Source organism: Camelina sativa, chromosome 20 (assembly GCF_030686135.1).
Source record: "Camelina sativa cultivar CO46 ecotype springtype chromosome 20, ASM3068613v1".
NCBI classification, from domain to species: Eukaryota; Viridiplantae; Streptophyta; class Magnoliopsida; order Brassicales; family Brassicaceae; genus Camelina; species Camelina sativa.
The window spans coordinates 2610354-2628762 of record NC_141899.1 but is presented as its reverse complement, the minus strand read 5'-3'; the positions used below and the strand labels follow the sequence as shown (position 1 = coordinate 2628762).

The 18409-nt window shown below is 37.2% G+C and overlaps 5 protein-coding genes and 1 long non-coding RNA gene across 11 annotated transcripts; 2 read left to right on the top strand and 4 right to left on the bottom strand.

The window, feature by feature from the left end:
• Positions 1 to 119: 119 nt before the first annotated feature.
• LOC109131123 (uncharacterized) lies at positions 120 to 949 on the top strand. Its single transcript, XR_002036880.2, has 2 exons — positions 120 to 459; positions 638 to 949. It is a non-coding gene; the product is annotated as an uncharacterized LOC109131123 (long non-coding RNA).
• On the bottom strand, positions 455 to 6523 carry LOC104768888 (transcription factor TGA10-like). 5 transcript variants are annotated; one of them, XM_010492964.3, is made up of 11 exons: positions 6045 to 6523; positions 5797 to 5921; positions 5315 to 5406; positions 4973 to 5101; positions 4785 to 4850; positions 4635 to 4694; positions 4457 to 4534; positions 4289 to 4367; positions 3910 to 4181; positions 2428 to 2682; positions 455 to 802 (listed from the first exon to the last, which is right to left on the bottom strand). In XM_010492964.3, exons 1-11 carry the CDS (start codon positions 6128 to 6130, stop codon positions 650 to 652), a joined length of 1395 nt encoding a protein of 464 aa, XP_010491266.1. In that variant the 5' UTR covers positions 6131 to 6523; the 3' UTR covers positions 455 to 649. The 5 variants fall into 5 exon arrangements, with proteins under 5 accessions (XP_010491266.1, XP_010491265.1, XP_087361569.1 ...); XM_010492963.3 differs by having other exon boundaries at positions 3910 to 4184; positions 6045 to 6519; XM_087505443.1 differs by having other exon boundaries at positions 4785 to 4847; positions 6045 to 6465.
• A 739-nt stretch (positions 6524 to 7262) lies between these two features.
• Positions 7263 to 10186, top strand: LOC104772144 (CDK5RAP3 protein homolog). The gene is made up of 10 exons (XM_087505441.1): positions 7263 to 7458; positions 7590 to 7724; positions 7940 to 8034; positions 8130 to 8224; positions 8322 to 8457; positions 8539 to 8688; positions 8774 to 9277; positions 9364 to 9572; positions 9656 to 9788; positions 9897 to 10186. Exons 1-10 carry the CDS (start codon positions 7398 to 7400, stop codon positions 10026 to 10028), a joined length of 1650 nt encoding a protein of 549 aa, XP_087361567.1. The 5' UTR covers positions 7263 to 7397; the 3' UTR covers positions 10029 to 10186.
• On the bottom strand, positions 10105 to 14109 carry LOC104768887 (protein STRUBBELIG-RECEPTOR FAMILY 2). Its single transcript, XM_087505440.1, has 16 exons — positions 13794 to 14109; positions 13410 to 13542; positions 13262 to 13333; positions 13099 to 13164; positions 12941 to 13012; positions 12784 to 12852; positions 12630 to 12701; positions 12470 to 12535; positions 12322 to 12387; positions 11904 to 12238; positions 11552 to 11820; positions 11199 to 11464; positions 10956 to 11103; positions 10735 to 10874; positions 10499 to 10655; positions 10105 to 10432 (listed from the first exon to the last, which is right to left on the bottom strand). Exons 1-16 carry the CDS (start codon positions 13885 to 13887, stop codon positions 10250 to 10252), a joined length of 2208 nt encoding a protein of 735 aa, XP_087361566.1. The 5' UTR covers positions 13888 to 14109; the 3' UTR covers positions 10105 to 10249.
• A 144-nt stretch (positions 14110 to 14253) lies between these two features.
• On the bottom strand, positions 14254 to 16241 carry LOC104768885 (transcription termination factor MTEF18, mitochondrial-like). 2 transcript variants are annotated; one of them, XM_087505439.1, is made up of 2 exons: positions 16131 to 16241; positions 14254 to 16048 (listed from the first exon to the last, which is right to left on the bottom strand). In XM_087505439.1, exon 2 carries the CDS (start codon positions 15948 to 15950, stop codon positions 14385 to 14387), a length of 1566 nt encoding a protein of 521 aa, XP_087361565.1. In that variant the 5' UTR covers positions 15951 to 16048; positions 16131 to 16241; the 3' UTR covers positions 14254 to 14384. The 2 variants fall into 2 exon arrangements, with proteins under 2 accessions (XP_087361565.1, XP_019097725.2); XM_019242180.2 differs by having other exon boundaries at positions 14254 to 16236.
• A 127-nt stretch (positions 16242 to 16368) lies between these two features.
• Positions 16369 to 18399, bottom strand: LOC109131358 (transcription termination factor MTEF18, mitochondrial-like). Its single transcript, XM_019242245.2, has one exon. It carries the CDS (start codon positions 18209 to 18211, stop codon positions 16460 to 16462), a length of 1752 nt encoding a protein of 583 aa, XP_019097790.2. The 5' UTR covers positions 18212 to 18399; the 3' UTR covers positions 16369 to 16459.
• Positions 18400 to 18409: the final 10 nt, after the last annotated feature.

Below are 18409 nucleotides of genomic sequence, written 5' to 3'. Positions count from 1 at the left end.
ATCAATCTCGTTTTTTGTGATGTAAAAATAAATTCTGGTTTTAGTTTGACCATAGTGTAATAATAATGTTACAAAAAAATGAAAAATATTTATTAAGTGAGAAAAAGACTGGAAAACACTGGTGTGGTGACTGGTGACAGCAAAGAAATGAAAAAGTGAAGAAGAGAGGAGAGGGGTGGCGTTGAACCCAAAGCAAAACGATACTGATCCCAAGTCCCTGATCGTATCGTACAAAACTCACCATTTGTCACCTTCCTCACTGGTCAATGCTTTAATTTGACCTAACAAGTTACAAGTCCCTCTCTCTTGCATGCAGTTGCAATTTATGCCAGCATTCTTTTCTTTCAATTCTCTTTCATATTCTTGGTATATCTATATGTCCTTGTGTTTGAAACTGATCAGATCAAAGTTTTTGGTTTTTTTTTTCCTCTTGCGCAAGGAAGACTTAAAGGTATGGAGGTATGGAAATAGTTGTCTATCATCTTTATCAAAATCATATAACAAAAGAAGCCAAGCAATTTTAATTTTCCCTAATTGTACTGTATTTGAGTAGAGAGACAATATATATATATATAGAGAGGTCAAGCTGGCTAACTAATCAACCTATTCTCTTGTTTCTTTTGGTTTCCTTCATCAGTTTGTTTTAGTATCATCCGTCTTGTCGAGGACGGGCTAGCCAGAGAGAACTTAGAGCTTGGAGACGGTGAAAGTACTCAGCAACTGCTAGAAGACACCGTGCTTCTTGACGTGTCGTCAACAGTTGGTTCAGCCTATGGATCGTTTGGTGCCTCAAATTGTCCGCCTGTAAGTTTTTTTTTAATGTATTAGTCCAAAAACTAAATAAGTGAAGTGAAAATGAAGAAATAGTAGAAGCAAATCAAAATATGGACAAAGTAGTGTTCATGTTATTGACTAAGACAATTAATGAAACTGGACAGTAACTAATTAATAGTCTCATAATTCGGAGTGTAAAAGACTATTATCTATAAGAAAAAAAAGATAAAAGAAGACCAAGCATGCATTATAATGGAATTAATAATCCATAAACTAACATTATGTATTATGTATAAATTGTCATTTTGTATGACCCGGAATTATATGGTTGATTGACGACTAATGCATGCCGATTATTCAACATGTTGATCGAGCAAACAAAAAATCAAAGCTTTGTTACTACACACACTAATAAGAACACGACACCAAATTGTCAAAAAGGTGTAACCGTGAATTCCATACTCTCGGTCCCACGCCATACTTTCATGATACTTTTGATCACTAATTAAATCTCAACCTATCATCAATGAAATTAAGTAGAGACAAAACAAAACTACTTGAACCAAATGTAACTAAAAGGAATAATTATTCTCAAATCTCAAGAAAGTGTTTTGAGAGGATGGGATACTCGGGCAGTTACGTCCATGACATCATGCAACGATATGGGCTCCAAGCAATCCATGTTTCCATTTTGATGTGATATATATAATAGTATTTGCTTTTTGGACTGCATATATGTGAATATATACAATCATGGTGGCAATTGTCACGTGCGTTTAGAGAAGTTTGAAACCCCATCATTCCTTTTTTGGTAAATTAACCCCATATTTACTGCCTCTTTTAAAGTTGGACCTTTCTCTTTTTGTTTTGATTTTTAGAAATTCAAATAATATATAGATGAAAGGTCGTATATCGTGTGAAGACCATTTTTATTTTAATTGAAAAAACACGAGAAAAATACAGAAAGATGCCGATTTTTATTATATTAGCCTATAGGTTGATACATTAATACACAAGCATATATATAATTTCTTGCATAAACCTGCCCGTTCTAAATTAGTAAATAATTAGGAAAATAAATATAGTATTACTAATAAACTTAGTCTTCTAAGAAAAGCAACCCGACCAAGTTTATATAAGACAAGATAAGTGTTTGTTAGAGACCTACTTGAATAATATAATGTCGGAATCAAGAGTCTAAATACTTTTCATTTCAATATATATGGTAATGCGTAAATAATAAGTTTTCAAATTAGTGATTTTAACATCCTCTTATAATCCATACAAAAATCAACCACTATTTTTATTTTATTACTATACTAATTATACAGTATTACGAATGTCGTCTAACTAATAATAGCCGACGTTACCTACATATATATATGAGTTGTACACAAACATACACATACATACAAAATATCTATATAAATTTAGATAGCGTGTTATAACAACCAAATATATATGTATATTATAAATATATGATAGTTTAGTTGTGTTTAATAAGGAGTAGTTCAAAGAATCAAAATATGTATTCCTAGTTCGATTAGGACCACATCCCCCCTATAGGGGTCCACTTTTATATCATTTCCGTATATCCGAGATATATATAAAAAATCCCTAGATATTATAATAGCTTTACGAAATAGATGGTACCTGGAGAACGAAGCCCTCAAGAGCAGAGAGCTTGTTGAGAGCTAAGGACATGTGTGACATGAAATTGGATAGATGAGGAGGAAGTGGTGCGGATGCAGGCGGGAGAGAGTCGGAGACAATACTATCGGAAAGCGATTGATTCAATGCTTCGAGGCCTTGCGAGAGAGCCTCCTCGGCCTCTTGTGTGGACTGTTGCAGCCCGCAAATCCCAACTATTTGTTGCTCCGTCAATGGTTCTATTTGGTTCACAATCACCTGCATGGCATGCGTCTCAAATTAACATATATACAAGTTGAGTACTTTAGAGAACTAGCAATGGTCTTAATCGATGCATAAAGAACGTTGAATGCATTAAATGTGTAGTGTACTATGCACAAGTTACTAGCTACACCCAAAATCTCTTCTTTCCTTTTTGTTTTCACAAAAATGGATATAAGATTGAGACATTGCCAAAGGTCTTGTCAGGTTTGCACACCATCCATACATCAATTTATATTATTAATCTTATATATATCGTAGTTTATACACATAACAGTTATGATTAATCATAGGTTAAGAAAAGCTTTGCGGAGTTATTTTACAAAAAATTAGAGTATGATAATTATCCAACGTATGAGCTTGCTGGAAAGGTTAAAAAAGAAAAGATTTATTTGTTTTATTTTACTTATTATTCTATGGCAGTCTCTGTGGTTTATGTTTCTTTCTCTCTCTCTCTCTCCCTATGGACCATGCATGAATCGAAAAAAACAGACAGGCACTTTCTTTTACATTATGCCAAAACCTAACCATTTCTAGAAATACTTCGCTATCACACACAATTGCATGCATTCTTTATTTGATTTTAACATTAATTTTACGTGTACCTTTATTATTGTCTTAAGACATACACGTATATAGGTCGGTTTTATACATCTATATAGTTCACCCCATGCGATGTTATGTATACATTACTATATATACCTCGTCCAACCATATCACTATATATAGTCTTTCCTATCTATTATTTACTAGCTACACCGTAACCTCTTTATAAAAAAATCAAGACCAATTTTTTTTAAAAAGGTGAAAAACATTTTTATTAATTGAATAAAGTTTTTAGTACTATATTCTATGCACATGTACGATAAAAATAATAATAAACGTCACAAATTTTCAGTCATTATTATTTTATCTTTTGCAAGTAATCCACAGAAATTGATGATAATCAATGATTATATTTTGGATTATTTTAGCTTGTAAGGTAGAATTTAATATGAGTATAGTAAAATTCCAAAAAAATTAGGATTATATATATTCATCCATATTGATTAGTCTACAATATCATCATGACTAATATAAGTACCACATCTTATCTTAATTTTGTGTGGGATGTGGCTCGAATAGAATAAGTAAAAAAATCTATCCGAAAACAGACTCACCAACATATACAATATTCATTAATATTTATATGGTTTATAAGAAAAGACGTGATCATGTACGTACCTTAATGATCTCCGATGGACGAAAACCACCCATCCACAAGAAGCAACGCTCAGCTGGAGTTTTCCAGGCTCCAGAGATGAGGTGGAAGACATCAGTCTTAGCGACCATGGCTTTGAGGTTGATCAAATGGTCATAATGAGCTAAACAAGCGTCCACAAACATCCTAAGCTCGTTCTCGGCCAAGTGCTCTTGTGTCGCCACCCTCAGTTCGGTTAACAGCCTCTGCTGCTCCTCCAGCCACCTTGCATATTCCATATCGAACACCGCTGCTTCTGCTAATTCACATTGCATTTACTCAATATATCTCTTTTTTCTTGGGGGTTTGAAATTTACAGTTTTTGAGTCATCATCACATGTATATAGGAAACTATTAACGTACCGGAGCTGACGTTGCCAGGGCCAATTGGTAGTCCACCTTGATGTTGATCTCCTATAAGAGACCCTCCAAAGAATACGCCCTAACCATCGGAAATCAAATTGGTACATTTTAGACTTTAGGTGTGAAGTATATACTATAATACATGAAAAGACAGGTTAAAATGTTTACTTGGGATCTGGCCCGTTGAATCTCTTGTTCTAGTTGGGTCAGTTTGATCCTACATGACTCGAGTTGCTGAACGTAAGCCTGTCATAATTTACCAAAGTAAATAACGTTATAAAAAATTTGGATATAAAACTATATATATTTGCAACTTACATACATATTGAAATATATAAATGCTGACCTTTTTACGTAATCTACTTTTTCTTGCTGCTTCTCTGTTTTGTGCTAGTCTTCTCAATGTCTGTTGAGAAATTAAATTAATAAATAAAATATGGAACACCAAAAAAGTAAAAACAAAAAATCTTATTTTCGCAGTTGTATGAACACTCACTTTAGGGTCTGACGATTTCGGTATGTCATGGTCCGATGAGGCAGGACCCTTGCGGTTCCCTTCCTTCTGCCATAACATGATGAAATGACCCATTTAACATATTAAAAACTACAACAAGTATAAAACTATATTCGTTTTCTAGTTTGACAAAGCAATTAAATTATTTTAAAATATCAATAGATAGATACCTTGATGGATTTATTAGAAGCTAGAGGAGGTTGAAAATGAGAATGATTGGTCAAGTCCATGGACGGCTCAGAAGATGGTCGAAGCGAACCACTAGGTTGAGCAGCCGGAACTAATCTTGCATTATCGGTCTTACCAAACACAACATAAAAAAAAAAAAAAAAGAGAGACGAAAACAATCAAATCACTACTAATTAGAAAAATGAGAAACGTATAATAATTGGTCTGACTTGATATTATATGAAACAGCTAGTAGTTGCGCTGACATTATATTAAATCAGAAACAGAAACCAACTAAAATTGGCATATATATAGAAATATAAAAAGTAATTATAATTTATTACATTGGGTGTAGAAGAAGGAGGTGGCTCTATGTGCATCGGCTGAGATGGGAAGATGTTGAGCGTCGATGTTGGAGGTCTCATCGCCAAATTCTCTGCCATAATTAAAGATTCATATATAGATGAGTCGTCATGAAATGTTTTGGAAGTGGTCTGGTTATATATAACAAGTTACTTATAAATATGTGAGTGGACTAGTTCTAATTAGAAAAACAAGAAAGAGAAAAGGGTTTTAAAGAAGATGAGAGTTTAGAAGTTTGTAAGGAAGATTTGATGTCTGAAAAGAGAAAAAAGATAGAGAGGATCTGGTCAAAGCTGAAAGTAGAGTACTGATGGCAGAAGAAAGATTGAAATCTGTTGGGCATGCTTTTGCTGTGACCCTCTCTCTCTCTCTCTCTCTAGAAGGGAATCTTCCTAATCTGCTGAAACCAAAAAACCAAACCCCTATTCCCAAAAAAAGAAAGAAGAGAGAGAGAGTAGCATACGAGTTGTGTGATGATGATGAGATAAAGGAGAAGGAGCAGTTGATGAAGGATCATGATGTCCTTGTCCATCAAGATAGAGGAAGAGTGATGGGTCTATCTCTCCAATATCATACCCATCTTTGTTCCTGCACATCATATAAGCTATAGCTTTTTAGAACTTAGGGATCATCAAATCAATTCAAAAAGTTTTTTATACGACTTATAAAGTCTATACATAATTAAATACATGTGACTTAAAAAAAATTTACATGAAGTTTCCATGGGAAGCTGAGGACGTGGCAGAGGCTGATGATAAGTGTTGTTGATGATGATGATTCTGGTGATGACCTTGCATTTGATGATGATTAATATTGATGTTTGAGCGTGTGATAGTAACAGCAGAAGATGATGATGATGATGAAGAGAGATGATAGATTTGATCTTCGTATGTTCTCTTGTGTTGGTCTTCTTCTCTCCTGGATGGCAAAGCTTGATGATGACGGTGGTTTTGATCACTAGATGATGATGATGATATCTATTAACTTACTAGTTCTTGAATATTATTATTTTTTCTTTCTCTATATATTCTTGGAAAGAGATAGAGATTATGTAACGGAGCATTTAAAGCTACTTTGGTGTTTTTTTAGGGGAGAGAAGAAGAAGAAGAGAAGGAGAGGGTCGGTTTATATCGATTGAAGTGGAGAGGGTTCAAAACTTAATAGAATGATTTTGGAGAAGAGAAGCAAAAGACAAACTCCTTTATTTTCCTGATTTTATATATATATTTTTGTTTTTGCTTCTTACTGTATTATTTACTTTGTAAAACCAAGTTTCTTCTACCTTAAAATATTAGAAGACGACTTTGTTTTTTTTTTTTTTTTTTTTTTTTTGTTGTATAAAACCAAGAAAAATATTCTGATAAAGCGGTCAAGAACATGTCCTTTTCCATCCCTCTCTCTTCTCTCTCTCTCTATGTAGAAATTGATGAGATAACAAACTTGTATAAATATTTTTTGTTTGTTCTCTAAATTATTGTTATTTTATTCTCCTATTATTCAACTATATTCTTCAAGTATTATTATTTTTAAGATATAGTTTTCAATTCCATCAGATATATTATTCTAACATTTTTTTTTCAAGTTTTTTATGATCCATTAACTACTGGGTCTAACATTAGATCGAATTAACACTAAAAATGATTTATATATATGGAAAACTCTGCTGTCAATAAAATTGATATGATATTTTTAAAAAATTTGTATTCCATTATTTATTCACTAACTGTTCCATTTGATTTTGTTTGGATGGACAATGGACACTATTATTGGTGTAGGTTTAGTTTTGGTATTGGTTATCCTCAACGCGGTTTGGTTATTGTTTGTATAATAACCAAACCTTCAGAAAACCGCCGTCTTCAGATATAATTTAAGTTAACCGGAACCGGAGTAAATTGATCCGGTTAGATCAAAAACCGGAATCGGTAATATCTGATGCGTTTTCCTTTTCTCTTCGGTGTTGAAGAAGCAAAGCAAAACTCAGAGCAGACTCCAACAAAACCTTAAAAACTGATACTTTTCCCCAGAAGATATCTCAGGTTTACCGGAAAAAAAAAAAACAAAAAAATGCCGACACAAGACGATGTTCAAAATCTTCCAATTGACATCACCTTCTCTCGTCTCGGAGGTAATGCAGAAATTATCAATTGCGTACTACACATAATAATAATTTCTCAGTCGTGTTCTATGTTTGAATTCGAATCTGAGTTTTTGGAGATTATGGTCTTGATTTGGTTTACAATTTTGTTGAAATTGAAGAATGGTTGGTGGATCGGAAGAGAATTCCGGCGGATTGGAGGAAGAAGGTGGGAGTCATCAGAGTCAAAATCTTAAAAGAGTTCTCTTCTTTGCCTAAAGAGATCGATCCTTACTTTCAAACCCTAGATCCTGAAGGTTCGATTTTTCAATCTTTGTCTTATCAGTTTAGCAATTTTGGTTTTTTTGGTTCACAGCCTCTCACTTAATAACTCTAAAGTGTTAGTCTTTTCTTTGGAAAATGCCAAAGAGTTTTGATTTGCGTCTCTGTGAAACACATTAAGCTTGTTTTGAGTTTTTAGTAAAGGCTTAATGTTGTTTTCTCATCCAAGTGATCGTTGTTTTGCTTTTAGTGATTGGTTACTTGGAAGTCAAAAAGATATATGAGATTCTCCTGAAGACAACTCCGGAGAGCCGCAATATCTTTGGTCGTCTTTCGGGTGCTTCTGTAAGGAACAACTCTCTCTCTGTCTCTGTCTCGCATTTTTACTTGTATTCATTGTCGTTGTACATTATGTGATCTGTTATTTTGCTCCTTTTTAGGGTGTTTGGGAAGCTATTGTACGTGCGTTTGAAAAAGATCACATTTATCTTGGGGAGGCAGCTCAGATTATAATTCAGAATGTCAATTACGAAATGTGAGTTGCTTTCTTGCATTGCTTTACTTGACTTTACTAGAGTCTCTCTACTTTGGGTATTTTCTGATGATTTTTTTTCTTTTCGCAAAACATGAAGCCCATATCTGAAAAAGCAAGTGCAAAAGATTCAGCAACAAATGGCGGAACTTGATCGTAAAGAAGCTGATATCAAAAGGAGTGTTGCACTCTCAGCAACCAAATATGAGGATGCTTGCCGAGAACTTGGATTGCAGGTTTTAGTTGTAAACTTGGCTTTGTTTCATCCATAGGTTTTCTGGAGTATCAGATTAACCTAGAACATCTTAAATATTCAGGGAAACAACGTGAGGCGTGAACTTTTGGAGACTGCGAGTTCACTTCCTAGTACCTTTAGCAAGATTCTGGAAGTTATCAACAGTGACTCAGTAACAGGGGCAATGGAGTACTACTCCGCTTATGTTAAAGATGTTCATACTGAGAAAGATGTAAGATCACTCTTAACTTCACTCTCTAAAATTTTGGTCTTTTGTTCTGGGAGGTTGAGTTGACCCGCTTCTGATCTGTTTGTAGAAGCCTCTGAGGATTGTGTTACAAAGCTTAAAAGACATTCGTGACAACCCTCCATCGTTAAGTGTTTTGGGGGTCTCTGAAGCTCTTGACGCTGATAATATTCAGTCATCTGAGAATGCAAATGGTACAGACACAGCTGCAGACAGTATTGATTGGGATATTACACTTGATACTGCTGAGATAGATTGGGATGTCAGTATGGTAGAAGAAGTTGATAGTGGAAATGATCTAGGTTCATATGAAATTGTCAATGCCAGCGATATTCCTGATAATTCTCCATGTAAAGTGGAAGAAAGCCAAGGCCCTGAGGTTGATGTTTCTGAGATTTCTTGGGATGTAAGTGTTGAAACACCTCAGGTAGAAGAAATAACTGATTCGGCTATGCTGGAATCAAATCAGACACAGTTGCAAGATTCTACAACTCAAGTCTTAGGGAGTGGAGGAGAGAGGAGCCAGCTGTTGGACACAGAATATAGGAATAAGATCCTTGATGATTTGTATGAGGTACTCTTCTCCCTGACTATTTAATGCTCAGTTTAATCCTGGAGATGCTTCTTGAGAGACATTTCATATGGTTTCTCTTGTGTCAGGTCAAGGCATTTTTGAACCAGCGCTTGATAGAACTGAGAAATGAAGACACTCTGTCTTTGCAACACCACGTGCAAGCAGTTGCCCCCATGGTTCTTCAGCAGTATTCTCCTGAAATCATTGAGCCAATGGTAGTTGATATCTCCATGGCCATTTCATTGCTAACAAACAAGAAATCTCGGGATCTGATCATGATCCTCAACTCCAAAAGGTGCGTTAGGATATAGAATCTCTGCCTAGGGATTTGCAGTGAGTACCACAGCTTCTGATATATGTATTTTTGATGTTGTACAGATTCCTAGATAGGCTTGTTTCAGAGCTGGAGGAGAAGAAGCACCGTGAAGTGAAGCTAAGAGAGAGCTTGAAAGATGTGGGTAGAAGACGTATGGAGCTGCAGAATTCACTCTCGTCTATATGGCCAAAACAGGTAAGCTCAAGCTTTACTTTTCTTTGGCTAAAATGTGAACAGTGTCAGAATTATCAGAAATTTGGAACTGGAAGTGGCTATCTAACAAATTTTGTTGTTGAAATACAGGAAGCTGCACTTTCGAAAACAAGAGAACTGAAGGAGCTTTGTGAGACAAGTCTCTCTTCCATGTTTGATGGAAGACCTGTGAATATAAGAGGAGAGATCAATACATTGTTGAACGCTGGAGTTTCTGCTTAGTTTGATCTTTGGGATTGGCTAGAAAACTTAGTTTCAGAACACCAAGTGACCCTGTTTCTTACTATAGGATCTTGCCTTGTTTCAAACTCTTTTTTATTTATTTCTATCATGTACTAAGCAACATCCTTTTACAAAGACTAATATATGTATTGTCATCATATGCTAACTATTATATTGACAGTAAAAGTATCTGTGCATGAAAAAGAGATACAGTAAAATGGTCAAGAGGAGAGGTAGCTGAAGGTAGGTGAGGAGATGAAGCGTGTGCGTGTTGAGCAGAAAGATTTACTAAAAGGGTCAGTCTTGTCTGCTACACTACTGCTTGCTTCCTTGTTCTGTTTCTGTATCAGTGCAGTGAGTGCTTCCACTATTTCTGAAACCGCTGGTCTGAACTCTTTCTCTACCTGTTTATGAGTGAATGATTAGTTGTAATGTAATGATCCTGAGTGAAGAAGCTCTACTGAGAATACCTGAGTGCATAGGGAGATAATGTCTGCGTATTGTGAGGCAACTCTTGAAGAGAATGTCCCGGCTATGCCTCCATCAATCATCTGCTCTAAGCTTCGCCTGTCATGAAGTCTGGTTGATGCCCATTTCACCAGTAGCTGTTCTCCTCGGGGTCGTGAACTGCAACATCCATAAGAATACATTGACAGTTTACCTTGGTTATCAATGATTAGTATTAGTATGTGAAATGCTTGCGTACCTGTCAAATGCTTTCCTTCCTGTTAACAGTTCCAAGAGTAGCACTCCCAGTGCGTAAGTGTCACTCTTTGTGCCACTGCTTCCTGGTTGTCCATGTTCTGGTGCTATGTAGCCCGTGTTCTGTATCGCTATCTCTGAAGCCTGCTCTTTATCTCCACTCATTAGGTCTCTCTCAGTAAAATAATCAAGTGACGCAACATCATATACTGTCTTCTTACTTACCCGAAGTTTAACACTGTTGCTTGTAAGTGGCCTTAAACTAGCAAGTCCACAATCAGCAATACGAGGTGTAAGTTCTTCGTCTAGTAAGATGTTTGTTGCTTTGAGATCGCTATGGGCTATAGGAGGGTAAAACGACGAGTGCAAATAGCTGAAAGAATTCGATTCACCAGATAGAGAAGAGTCAAAATAAATTGGCTGCAATGATAGGGAATAACTACTAGTTTGAGAAGATAGGATACTTACTCCAGAGCTCGGGCAACTCCAATAGCAATGCGGAGACGCAATCCCCAGGAAAGTGGCTTGTAGACTTCATCATGCATAGCATTGTACAACGACAAATGCCCAACATACTCATAGACAAGAAGATGCTCCCCATTCTCGATGCAGAAACCAAGAAGTGTCACAATGTTTGGATGTCTAAGTTTGGAGGCTATCTGGAGCACTTCAGTAAATTGTTCCTCTTCATGTAAAGACAGCGAAGACATTGGGATGTTCCTCACGACTGCAAACTGTTTTAAGAAAATATCAACGGATGAGAAACGAATAATACAAATTCTCAATTTCAAATGTTTGAAGAGAAATAAGAGAAGACATACTTGGCCATCAGGCAAAATTGCTCTGTAGACAGAACCAAGAGGACCCTCTCCGAGTAGATTTTCTTCACTGAAACTGTTAGTTGCCAGTTGAAGCTCTGCAGCTGAGAAAAGCTTAGCGAACGATGGATATTGACATGTAGCAGAGAAGCTTTTTCTTCTCACAGCTTTATCGATTCTGACAGGTGGAGAAGGTAAATGTCTGAGCTGGGGAATTGTCGGTGGCTGGACCCTTCTCATCTGTGGGTTATCTTCAGTTGCGACAGGATATTCTGTTTCATGTGAAGGTAAGAAAATCAGCACCGAGGAACTAGAATTGCCATTGTAACAATGAGGGAGAGGCAAGATAGATCACCTCGGCCTGTACTGACTGGAAGAGAGTATGCTGTGCTATTGTTGCTTATGTGACTAGAAGCAAGGTTTTGTGCACGTCGATGACTCATCCGGACTGCAAAAAGTGCAAAGAAAGTTCCCAGCAAAGCTAATCCGCCAACCAGTAAAAAGGTACTTCCTGCGCCTATGCCTTTCTTCTTCTTTCTGACCGTCTGAGTCTGAGGTCTGGGAAAGTTCATAATGGCACTCGACTCTGTCGTTGGATAGCCAGTAGCATTTTGTATCAACGGTCTAACGTCCAAAGGGAACTTCCATGGTTTATAGTTGGGCTCTACATGGAACTTGTTTCCCCAAATCCTGTTCAGCAAAAACACCATGTATGATTATCATGAGTCTTAGGCGTCTGAGCCAATTATTTGAGAAGCGGGGAGTAAACTTACCACAGATGAGGAATTGACTGAAAATGACTTGGGATAATACCACTGAACTGGTTATCTTCGATATTCCTGAAGACAAGACATGTTGAGCTCATTTATATAAAAGAAGTTCAATGAAATGCAAAATAAAAGCATAAAGAGAGTGAACTACAGGTCAGCTAAAGGAAGATCCGCGAGATAGATGACTGATCCTGTTAATCTGTTGTTCTGGAGGTACCTGCAGTTTTTGTTATCACAGTAGCAAAGCCGTTATTAGGTTACATCTATGTGCACGAAGCAGATTATTGCAGATAAAATTTCTGGATACTTACAGTGAAGTCAGATTCATTAGAGTTCCAAAAGAGCTTGGTAGATCTCCCGTCAGGTTATTGAATGACAGATCCCTAGCAAAGTCAAATATTATTTGAATATGAATAGGTATCTTTCTGGTGATGAAAGACTAACAGAACTGAACAGAAGACTCACATTTCTTTAATTTGTAACCCAGAAAACACATTTCCAAGAGGTCCAGATAATGAATTATGGCTCAAATTCCTAGAAGACAAAGGAAGCCATTATTTAAACAACGTAAGGCAATGTAATGAAATATTTCATAGTACTCCATTTGGAATAAGCCACTTACAGGGACTGAAGAGATGTCAAAAGAGGCAAGGAGAAAGGGATACTCTGGGTCAGATTGTTACAAGCCATGTTTCTGTAATCAAACAAACAACGAAAACACTCGTGAATTGCACTCAAATGTAAGCTTAAATGATGAATGCACTTGCTTAAAACACTTACATATGAGTAGCATTCGGAGGCAAGCCAAATGGAATTTCACCTTGAAGGCTATTGAAGCTAACATCCCTAACACAAATGAAAGACAGAGACCAATTCTTGGAATCAATATCATCAATACAATGAATCTGTCTCGTAACAATGAAGAAAAGGAGAGTTTGCTTACATGGTCTTCAAGTTGTGGAGATGCTGAAGCTGGTTTCCAAGGCTTCCCAAAAGCTTTAACTCTCGTAGTTGTCTAAGATAAAAGAATGAATCAGATTTTTGATCGAATCGGATAACAAAAAAAAACTGAGAGTAAGGGTTAACATTACAGGTCTACAATAGAAGAACCAGAACAAGAAACTCCCATCCAAGCTTCTCCGCATGGATCTCCACCTTCCAATCTCCATCCTCTCAGCTGCTCTGGATTTCTTAGGGATTTGTAGAGATCTTGAAGTGCCAAAACTAAAACAACAAATCACATACAGTCATTTCGTCGAACACGTGTAGGTGTTGATTTAAACATGATCAAGTAACATCAAAAGATCCTAACTCGCGATTACACCCAAAGAAATACTAATCAATCATCAGTTCGATACGGAAGTAAGCAAAGATTCACTACGATCGAGCTCAGTTCTTAAACAGAGAAGGAATACGAACAAGAATCTTCACTGAGAAAAGAAGGAGACGAGAATCGTAATCTGGAAACTACGTACCTTCAAGCGGATCAGTATTAGCCTTCGCTAGCACAAAGAGAAGCACCGTGAACAGAATCGTAGCGAGGTATCGCGATTGCTGTTTGGTTTTCATCGCTACGATCTCTCTCGACTCCTAAGAGAAAGAAAACAATGGTGCTTAATGCATAGAACTGATACGCTTAAAGCTCCGTCGTCTAACGCAAAGAGAAACGTAGAGAGAGAAAAAAAAAAAAAGAGTTTTGGAATTTTCTCGCACTTTCTCTCTCGTTTTCCCGGAAACCAAAACAGAGAGAAGGATCAAAGAAGAGAGTAGAGAAGAAGGAGAGAGAGAACTAAAGTAAAATGCGAAAGCGCGAGTATTCCACGTCAGCAAAAACAGTTACGGACGTTGGAGTCAACTAGTCAAACCTCTCTGCCACGTGGCTTTTCTTATTTTACGAATTTTCTAATTCTCTCTTTAATAAATAATACAGTATTATTTATTTTCTCCAACTTTAAAATTGCTATAGAACTTGTAAAAACATGTACATAGCAATCTGCTTAAAGGGGACTAACACAAAACTGAAGTTACTGCTCTAACTAGAATACAAAAATCGAATTACTTGTTCTCTACTGACACAGAAGCAGTTTCTTCAGGTCTTCAAAATGCTTAGGCCCATCAGGGTGACGGTTTACAAATCTAGTGTCAAAGAACTTGTCCGAGCACACAAGTATAGTACTCAATGCAAGCTTTGGGTCTGCTTTGCCTCGAGCTTGAAGCCAAGAGAACATTTCATATCGAAGCTTCATCCGCTGAAGAGTGTACTTGAGACATGTTGGGAAAGTAACTAAAGTCGAAAGCGGATAACCTAATTCGTTTACAAGGTAGTTAACCTTTGATTCTATGATATCACTTGCCTGAGTGAGGATACTAGGACATGCTTTCACCATATCTTTAACAACTTCCTCAGTAAAACCCAAACTCACAAGGACGTTAAATCTCTCACGGAGTTCAGATCCTTTGCCACGGAAACTCTTGTGTGCTCTCTCCATGTCTTCTGAGTTTTCTTTGTATCCGAGTTCTAACAAGAACTGAGTCTTCATCTTTTTCGACTTTGAGTCTAGCTTGCAGCTAGTAGCTGGTAACGGCTGGACTCTTAACCCCATAATCCATTTTTTCATTTCTTCAGGATTTTCTTGAATGACTTGACAAAGCCGCCTCTTCCCACCTTTCAAATTGAGAAGTAAGGTACTGGTTTGCTTCAAACGAGTTACACCAAGCCACGAAGAGTGCAAACGGAAGATCTTGCTAATCTCATCAGCCTCCATCTCAATATCTTGCAGGAACAAGAAGCAATGCCTTAGATTCATTAAACATTTGCTTAAACTCTGGCTCTGAGGGAGTTTCTGAAACAACGAACAGAGTTCACTTCTTGATGACCCTAGTTTTGTTTCAAACCCAGCTAGAATCAGTGTCCACTCCCCTGAATCCTCAAAAATCAGACCTGGCCGCTTCCTAATTAACTCATTTAGCTCATTCTCATCGACACAGATATCTCTAAGAAAACTTAAACACCTATGCATACAACTCCAATCATAAGACAGCTCCTCTGACAAGTTCTCTGATACCCAATCAACACCAAAACCAATAGCTTTCAGCATCTCCATAACCTGAGCCAGCTCAACATTCATATTCCCAATCAAGATACTAGGACTACAAACAATAAGTTTCGACAGAAACAACCTACTAAACCCCAAATCCTCCTCATAAGCCTTAATCTTAGAAGCTAAAACCCCAGTTTCAAACCCAAAAACTTCCCTAGCTTCCTTAAAGATCTTCCCCATCTTCTCCCTACCAATTCCATAGTTCCAAAAGACATGATAATTCTCAAGCAAAAAAGCATCTTCATTCAAGAACATCTTATCACAAGGAACCAAATGACTAAACTCTGACGGCTTCAAACCTAAACTCTCTAAAAAAGGCTCAAACTCGTTTACAGGATGAAACAATAGAAACCTTGTAATAGATCGAACTATCTCATCATCATCATCATCATCATCAACAACATCACAACCATCAAGCTTCCTCAAGAGATTATCATTAAACACAGGAGCGTTCTTACTCATACTCTCAGCAACCAGAAACTGCAAACCCCTCGTTTGGTAAAAGTAATCAAACATCGCAACCTGTGCCATTCTACGAATCTCGTTTCGATTTCTAACTCCCCACTTCTCTCCGCAAAGCTCAGCATCGACTAGTGTTGCTCTTTGGGTGCCGAAAGATCTAGGGTTTCCTGAAACTCGGGGTTTAATAATAGCTTGTGATACCCAATTGAGAAGGCTAGTGAATCTAGGGTTTCGTATAAGAGACATTACCTGTTACTCGGACACATGTGAGATATATGTAACACAGAGGTGTATATGTCTAAGCCGAAGCAATAGGTATGTTCCGTGAGAAGAAGACGAGACTATTTGACAATTAAATATAAATATATTGTAAAGCTTGAAACTTTGAATATATTGTATTGTAAAGATTGAAACTTTGAATATAATTGTAAAGTTTGAAACTTTGAATATAAGAAAATTTAAAAGATTTCAAAGCTAAAACAATATAAAGATGAATCAAGAAATCTTTTATCATTAGATTGGATACAAGATTTGATTAAGGTGTAATGCTACAAAAACATAGTAAGGAATTAGTTTGTTCAACTCGGATGCAGTTTCTTCAAGTCTTCTAAATGCTTAGACCCATCGGGATGACGGTTTACGAAGTAACTGACGAATATTTTGTCAGAGCAAGCGAGCATAGTACTAACTTTGATCTTAGGACCAACTTTGCCACGAGCTTGAAGCCAAGAGAACATGGCAAATCTGAGCTTCATCCGTTGAAGAGTGAACTTTAAACATGAAGGGAAGTCAACCAAAGTGGAAACCGGATAACCTAATTCTTTAACAAGGTAGTTCACCTTTGATTCCAAGACATCAGATGCTTGTGAGAGGATTTTAGGAGATGCTTTCACCATTTCTTTGGCGTCTTTCACTTTGAAACCCAAACTCACAAGTACGTTAAATCTCTCTCGGAGTTCAGATCCTCTGCCGCAGAACCTCTCGAGTGCTTTCTCCATTTCTTTTGAGTTTTCCTTGTACCCGAGGTAACACAGAAACTGAGTCTTCATTGATTTCGACTCTGTTCTTTCTTCGGTAGCTGGTAACGGTTGGATTTTTGACCCCATTGTCCATTTCTTCATCTCCTCTGGGTTATCTTGAATGACCTGACACAAACGGGCTTTCCCAGTCTTCAAATTTACAAGCAAGCTACTTGTTTTCTTTAACTTACATGAACCAAGCCACCAGGAGTGAGAACGGAACACCTTATGAATCTCATCATCTTCCATCTCGATCTCTTTCAGGAACAAGAAGCAGTTCCTTAGATTCGTTACACAGTTCTCTACTTGAACCTGCTGAAACTTCTGAAACAACGAACACAGTTCACTTCTAGATGACCCAAGCTTTGTTTCAAACCCAACTAGAACCACAGTCCATATCCCTGAATTCTCAAAAATCAGTCTTGGACACTTCCTGATCAACCCACATAACTCATCCTCATCAAAACAAATACCTCTAAGCAAGCTTAAAACACGATACACAGAGCTCCACTCACAAGGTGCCTCCTCTGACAGATTCTCCATAACCCAATCAGAGTCAAACCCCATAGCTTTCAACGTCTCTAAGACCTTAACCAGTTCAAGATTCATATTCCCAACCAGAATCCTCGGACTACAAACAATAAGCTTCGACAGGACAAACCTACTAAACCCCAAATCCTCATAAGCCTTAATCTTAGAAGCTAAAACACCAGTCTCATACCCAAAAACCTCCCTAGCTTCTTTAAAAATCTTCCCAATCTTCTTAGGTTCAACTCCACTATAACACAAAACATGATGATTCTCAAGCAAAAAACCTTCTTCATCCAAAAAGACCTTATCAGAAGGAACCAAATGATTATACTCTATAGGCATCAAACCTGAACTCTCAAGGAAAGGCTCAAACTCATTGACAGGGTGAAACCGTAGATACTTAGTGATAGATTGGTTAATATTATCAGGAGTAACACAATCAACCTTCTTCAAAAGGTTATCAATAAAAAGAGGACTGTTCTTGCTCATACTCTCAGCGACCATGTACTGTAAACCCCTAGTGGAATAAAAGTAATCCAACATTGCTTCCTCAGCTAATTTACGAATAGTGGGAGTGATTCGAAGCCCGTTTTGGGTTCTCCTCACACTTGATTTCTCGTTGGAGACTTCGTTACCGGTGGAGAAAGATTTAGGGTTTTGGGTATGACGGAGGAGGAGCCCAGTTCCGGGAAACAGGGGTTTAAAGTTGGTTTCTTGAGAGATTTGTGATACCCATTTGATAAGAGACGCGAACCCACTAGGGTTTCGCGTGAGTTTCATTGGCTGGATTTGTGAGCAAATCGGAGAAAGGTTTTACCTTTGAATCTTTTGACGGGGTTTGGTCTGATTCGGCTCTTGGAGGTCGCCGGAGGAGACAGATGAAACGAAAGCATGAAACTTTGTTTGAGTTTGTTTTTTTTTTGCGTTTGCGTTTGCGTTTGCTTGTACTTTTTTTTTTACTTTCTTTCCAATACAAGA

What these genes read in the sequence shown, in the direction of transcription:
- LOC104768888 (XM_087505444.1), bottom strand. Translation starts at nt 6,130, where the DNA reads ATGCAAGGTCATCACCAGAATCATCATCATCAACAACACTTATCATCA. An exon ending in CCCTGGCAACGTCAGCTCCG is followed by an intron (nt 4,185 to 4,288) that starts GTACGTTAATAG and finishes AATGTGAATTAG; the next exon opens with CAGAAGCAGCGGTGTTCGAT. An exon ending in GTCCATCGGAGATCATTAAG is followed by an intron (nt 2,683 to 3,909) that starts GTACGTACATGA and finishes CATGCCATGCAG; the next exon opens with GTGATTGTGAACCAAATAGA.
- LOC104772144 (XM_087505441.1), top strand. Translation starts at nt 7,398, where the DNA reads ATGCCGACACAAGACGATGTTCAAAATCTTCCAATTGACATCACCTTC. An exon ending in CACCTTCTCTCGTCTCGGAG is followed by an intron (nt 7,459 to 7,589) that starts GTAATGCAGAAA and finishes TTGAAATTGAAG; the next exon opens with AATGGTTGGTGGATCGGAAG. An exon ending in GCCGAGAACTTGGATTGCAG is followed by an intron (nt 8,458 to 8,538) that starts GTTTTAGTTGTA and finishes TTAAATATTCAG; the next exon opens with GGAAACAACGTGAGGCGTGA.
- LOC104768887 (XM_087505440.1), bottom strand. Translation starts at nt 13,887, where the DNA reads ATGAAAACCAAACAGCAATCGCGATACCTCGCTACGATTCTGTTCACG. An exon ending in GGTTCTTCTATTGTAGACCT is followed by an intron (nt 13,334 to 13,409) that starts GTAATGTTAACC and finishes CTTTTATCTTAG; the next exon opens with ACAACTACGAGAGTTAAAGC. An exon ending in CTAATGAATCTGACTTCACT is followed by an intron (nt 12,536 to 12,629) that starts GTAAGTATCCAG and finishes CAAAAACTGCAG; the next exon opens with GTACCTCCAGAACAACAGAT.
- LOC104768885 (XM_019242180.2), bottom strand. Translation starts at nt 16,127, where the DNA reads ATGTCTCTTATACGAAACCCTAGATTCACTAGCCTTCTCAATTGGGTA.
- LOC109131358 (XM_019242245.2), bottom strand. Translation starts at nt 18,211, where the DNA reads ATGAAACTCACGCGAAACCCTAGTGGGTTCGCGTCTCTTATCAAATGG.